General features: G+C 38.2%; 1 protein-coding gene across 1 annotated transcript; it reads right to left on the reverse strand.

Annotated features, from left to right (window-relative positions):
* Window positions 1-2,013: 2,013 nt before the first annotated feature.
* Window positions 2,014-5,048, reverse strand: LOC149110261 (molecular chaperone MKKS-like). Its single transcript, XM_089291374.1, has 4 exons — window positions 4,841-5,048; window positions 4,616-4,707; window positions 3,372-3,551; window positions 2,014-2,560 (listed from the first exon to the last, which is right to left on the reverse strand). Exons 1-4 carry the CDS (start codon window positions 4,895-4,897, stop codon window positions 2,224-2,226), a joined length of 666 nt encoding a protein of 221 aa, XP_089147500.1. The 5' UTR covers window positions 4,898-5,048; the 3' UTR covers window positions 2,014-2,223.
* Between the last annotated feature and the right edge of the window lie 256 nt (window positions 5,049-5,304).

The following is a 5,304-nucleotide window of genomic DNA, read 5'->3' on the forward strand; positions in this document are numbered from 1 at the left end:
TTGAGTATTAGTATCAGTTAACGGACGTCTATCGGCCTTGCACGTAACAAAACTCCCTCAAAATGAGGAATAACACTTTTAAACGACTACCAACAAAGTGGTGCATGCAGTGGGAACGAACTGAAGATTAGTTATAGGTTCTGATATAACTACATAACTGTTCTCTTCGTATCAGAGCAAAGGCAAAGGCGGTTGGAATTTTCTGTTTGTGTAACAGTTAAAAAGAGTGTACATGGTGGCGCTCCGAGGTGACGAAACAAATTGCGAATGACAAAGTCAAACGGCAAACCAAGCAGATCATCAAGCTGTAAACAAACATTTTATTAAAAATAATCCATTCAGTTACTCACAAGAGAAATGTTTGCTATTCGGTTTTTCAACTTCGCCTAAATACAGTCTTCGGTGTCAAGGAAAAACACATGCACCTCGAAGCTTTCACAGCATTGAGGAAAGTTTTATTATACCATTAAATGATCAAATTGAAAGACGAGGGAAAGAGCTAGGACGCGTAACTAGCTAGAGAAAATGTGGACTTACCTGAAGGAAGCACATCGACTAAGATGTCTTCGCCCTTGCCTTCAATTCAACGGCGATAAATAAAGAAAACATGGACTTGCCTGAGGGGAGCACAGCGACTAAGATGTCTTCGCCCCTGCCTTCAATGCAACGGCAACCGACGCTAAAATGGGTGTGTCATTCTACACTTCTTTATATATACCCACATTAAAATTCATTACAGCCACGAGAATTATGCTTTGAACAAAAGAAATGCATCCCACGTTAAGATTATGTGCTTTGAATTGTGAAAAACACGCACCTGAAAGGAATTTTGATCCGACTATGCTATGTTTGTTGTTAATAGGCCAATTTTGATATATTAAAATTCTAACTTGGCTCCGCGAGGCTTAAAGTGCACCTAACCCCCAAATTTTTTTTTCGCTAAAACGAATCCACTTACTGTTTAAACTAATTCCGCGAAAACATTTTCGAATTTGGTTGAATCCTCAATTTTCTATGGCCCGCCAAAGTTGTGCTCGAGATGTTTCACGACCGCGTTTTAGGGAGTCTGGGTCGAGCAAGGTTGTGACGTCTACCCAGGTACCGAATAGAACAGCCCTCAGTCATTTCTCTTTGCTTTCTTTGGACGTCGTAGTGTAGAATACTCGCTTTTGCATATTTTAGCTCTAAAACGCCCAAATTTTCGCTAGAAGATCAAGATGTCTTCCTCCTCAGAGTCAGAGATGAGTTTTATTCAGATGACTCTGATATAAACTTCATACCTGAGGTGGAAATCTTCTGGCTTGAAGTGCACTGAACAGATGGCCGAGTTCTTCGAAGGCTCCCACTTCGCTCTCTCTTGCTTTACAAAGTCCACCCACTTTTTCGTCTTTTTTTCGCTTGTGGCCGATCGTCACCAAAATATGGAATACAGTGAAGCGCTATTCCATTTTCTAAGTCTGGGGTGTTGCTGCAACCGCCTGCAACACACCTCGTAGGCATTTTAGCTGCAAATTCTTCACGAGCAACACAGCCACTACAGTGAAATGACTAGCGGCGAAACACGTTTCGTTCCTGGGTAGACGTCACAACTGCCGCTGGACCCATTCCCCCCAGAACTCGGTCGTGAAACAAAACGGCGCCGATTTAGGGCGATTTTCGCGTTTTCGGCGGGCCATAGCAACTTGAGGATTCAACCAAATTCAAAAATTTTTCGCCGAATTAGTTTTAACAGTAGGTGGATTCATTTTAGCGAAAAAAAATTTTGGGGTTAGGTGCACTTTAAGGTGGCTGAGCACAGTTTTTGATACCTTTGTTTCATTCACCTTTTTCTCTAAAACCCTTGATCCCTCGGTCGCCAAAAATGGCAGCAAGCAAGTTTACAACACAAACTTTGGTTCTTTGATGGTTAAGCTGACGAATGTGCCGTTGCCATGGCAACATGAATAAACATAAACAGGCCTTTAAAATCGGTTTTGTTTATTTGTAGAAAATAAAGTAATTAGATTTTCTTTATAATTTGCATGCAATAAGCTTGTAACGATTCTCACAAGTTAACACCACTTACGTCCTCTTATTACTATCCCTGATCAGAGTCAAATTTCACATCAAACATGTGTTTTTCTAAGTTTGAGTCTATTAGTAAAGCCACCATATAGCATGTTAACAAACATTCAATGATTGAAGCACTGGCCTGGGTAGTTATATCTCTTTAGCTTGTGTAAGTCATGTTTGAGGTATTAATAAAAACTTGTACTTAAGTGAGTGCATTGGCACCTTGAACATGTATCCACCGCTAGATAAACACACAAAAAATATTAAATCCTGTACCTTGATGACGAGCACACTTAAATACTGTTTCTCAGATTCACTAAGACAACAAGCAGGCTTTGTTCCAATTATGCTGTTTACAATGGACAGCATGGTCTTCATGTTACCAATATCAATGTTCATTTTCCATCGACATGACTGTAGGTGACTGGTAATGACCTCCAGTGAATGTTGACTGATCTGAGTGATGAGGGCTCTTGGGACAGGCAGATCAAGGGATGACTGTATCAGACTATAACAGAGAAACAATAAGGATCAATAAATCTATGCACACCTCTACAATTACCAGTAACAGTTTTCTACAAAAAAAGATAAACTAGCAGATTTGGTCCCTGACTATAACTGCAAGATTATATGAGGTCTCATACAACTCTCTACTTTCAAAGCATTTCTTCCCACCCTTTTTTTAAGGTGTTAAACCCAAGGTGTGAGCAAGTTGTTGTTGCAATCATTCCAACTACATTACATTTTTTGTACATGTTCTGTACTAAATATGGGACTTTCATCTTACTAGTTTCATCTTTGAAAGAGAAGTATAATTTAACATTTTTGCATGTGATACATAACAGACAAAACTTTCAATGTAGATAAGACAATTCTATATTTATAGTACCAACTGCGCTTAGCCATAAACCTGCCTTGCAGGAAGCCCACTCTTAAAGTAAGTAACATAAATATAAATTAATTGATAAACAAGTAAACAAAGAAAATACAACCTAGCTAAAATGTAAGTACATAAAATTAAAATGACTTTTTTACAATAAAAAATATAACAATATAACATTGTTGAAAATGGAAGTAAATTCATAAATTCAAGAATTTAATAATTGATATTATAAAAAATTATGTCATAGATAAATTTAAATTTAAAATCTTACGCGACAAATCTCTCTTTTAAAATTCCTTTGTACCAGTCATGGTGCGTGTTGTTGAAACGTTTGAAAAGTAAAACTGTGTGCTTAATTTGTTACGCTTCATGGATGGATGCAATGTGTTGTATGTGTTGATAGATGAAATGCAATTACATGTAGGTTAATAGGCACCTTAGTAAGAGAAGTGCTGTTCTCAAACCACCATCACTGTAGCCTTCAAGATGGCCCTTCACAGCAGATGGTATCAACCTTGGTATGGGGTGTGACAAGCCAGACAAGCTGTGAAGAATCTTGCCTGATGTTGATGTTACAGTCACATGACCACCAGAGGATGACTGGAAGAACTTCAACCTGAGTATCAGACGAGTATAAAGATGGGAAACTTCACATGCTTTTAAAATAAAGACAAATGTATTGTAGTGAAAAGTATTGAATGAAATTATTGTTGTATCTGTACAGCTATTACTTTGTACAGTGTGACACTAGATTCCATTGCCACCTAGCTGGCAGAATGGATATTTATCTACCTTCAGTTATAAATTAACTGAGGCATAACGGAAACCAAACCCTTCCCTTCCAACAGTTGTCATGGGTTTTATTCCCAAGATGATCCAACAATTACATATGGTTAGGCTTCAAGCTCAGTACTCCTCTCACAAAGTCAAGCATCCCTACCCTCACGCCCGGACCCCACATGTACAAATGTCATGTATTTAAAATAATTGAAGGGGTGGGATGATGTGTAGTAGATGTCAAATTCTCACATATGGCCAGGGTCCCCTCTCCTGGGTTTGACATCAATGTACATTATCAAATCAGTCAAATACAGGTCATGAATCAGCAAACTTTATTTATTGCTAGGTCTTTGGAGAAGATATCCTGATTCCAGAGGTTTTCTTGCTCTCTTCATATCCTAATGGTCGAATTTGTGCCCTGAAGTACATGTCTTTTTACACTCTTTTTGACCACCACAAAGATGGCTTTTTGTGATAGAAGAAGAAGAAAGAAAACCCCAGGGACCAGGGTATCTAGCAGACTAAACCCTTCATTACCTGGGATATTAACAAAATGGGATCATGTTTACATTAGGTGGTGCAGGTTGATACTGTTGACCAATATATTGACTGATACTCGGTCGATACATCAGCCAGGTATCGGCCTTGTATCAGCCTTGTATTGGCTGAGTGTCGGTCAATATATCGGTCAATATATCGGTCTATAGTGTCAGCCGACACTACAGTAAACATGATTGACAGCATGTTATTGGCTAAGCTACAATGCAAGTAACAAATTAAATACAATGACCACTAAAACGTGGGGAGGACCAATCAGAATTGAGTGTTTTATTTTATTACAATAAATTTACGCTTACATTGATATAGTTAGGGATTTTATATGTAAGAACTTAAAATTACCTTCCATTTGGTCCAAGCGCTGTCTGAACTAAATCCTTCAATGCGCGTAGCGAGCCCTTTAACTTAATATCATCCAACGGCTGCACTGCAATCTGCATATAATTCAAAACACTCATATTAGGAAAATACATACCATATATAAGCTTCAGCTACTAAGTAGTTTATTTTTAAAAAAAAAAAAAAAAAGCTGCTTATAAGTGAAAATGTATCTTCCTGGCAGCCTACCTGAGATGTCCATTCGTCTTTCGTAGACAGCCTTGAAGAAACACTTTTACCCTCCATTCAGGTCATATGCAGTATAGCCATGTGTATTCTCCACAACTGTGTAAACTTTTGACAAGAAAATAGGAAATTTTGCCTACTCCTGCCTGCAACATGACGTTAATTACAGGAATGGCTCCGAGCCTTTTGATAATAAACCGCTGACCTAAACTATGTATATTGACATACTTGCTTACAACATATACTTTGGCCACCGGTTTGGATAATCAATTAACGCAAGATGTAGCTTAGATGTTGTTGTTTTTATGACCGGTTATCAGAGCAGCTCGTTTGTGTCTTTTCAGCTGATAAACTAATCACAGAGCACTTACCTCACATTCGTATTTTATTTTATTTTACTTTATTTTTTTTTCACGTGATCAGTTTCAACGAACCCAGATCAGTGCTGAACTAAAGCGGTGACTATT

The sequence above is a fragment of the Orbicella faveolata genome, unplaced genomic scaffold, assembly GCF_042242905.1.
Source record: "Orbicella faveolata isolate gen_17 unplaced genomic scaffold, um_ofav_v1 contig_24, whole genome shotgun sequence".
NCBI lineage: Eukaryota > Metazoa > Cnidaria > Anthozoa > Scleractinia > Merulinidae > Orbicella > Orbicella faveolata.

Bases quoted from the DNA above. Each gene is read 5' to 3' on its own strand.
- LOC149110261 (XM_089291374.1), bottom strand. From the start codon at position 4,897: ATGGAGGGTAAAAGTGTTTCTTCAAGGCTGTCTACGAAAGACGAATGG. The intron at 3,552-4,615 runs GTAATTTTAAGT...TCTGATACTCAG, and splicing joins GCGCTTGGACCAAATGGAAG to GTTGAAGTTCTTCCAGTCAT. The intron at 2,561-3,371 runs GTGCCTATTAAC...TCTCTGTTATAG, and splicing joins ACAGCACTTCTCTTACTAAG to TCTGATACAGTCATCCCTTG.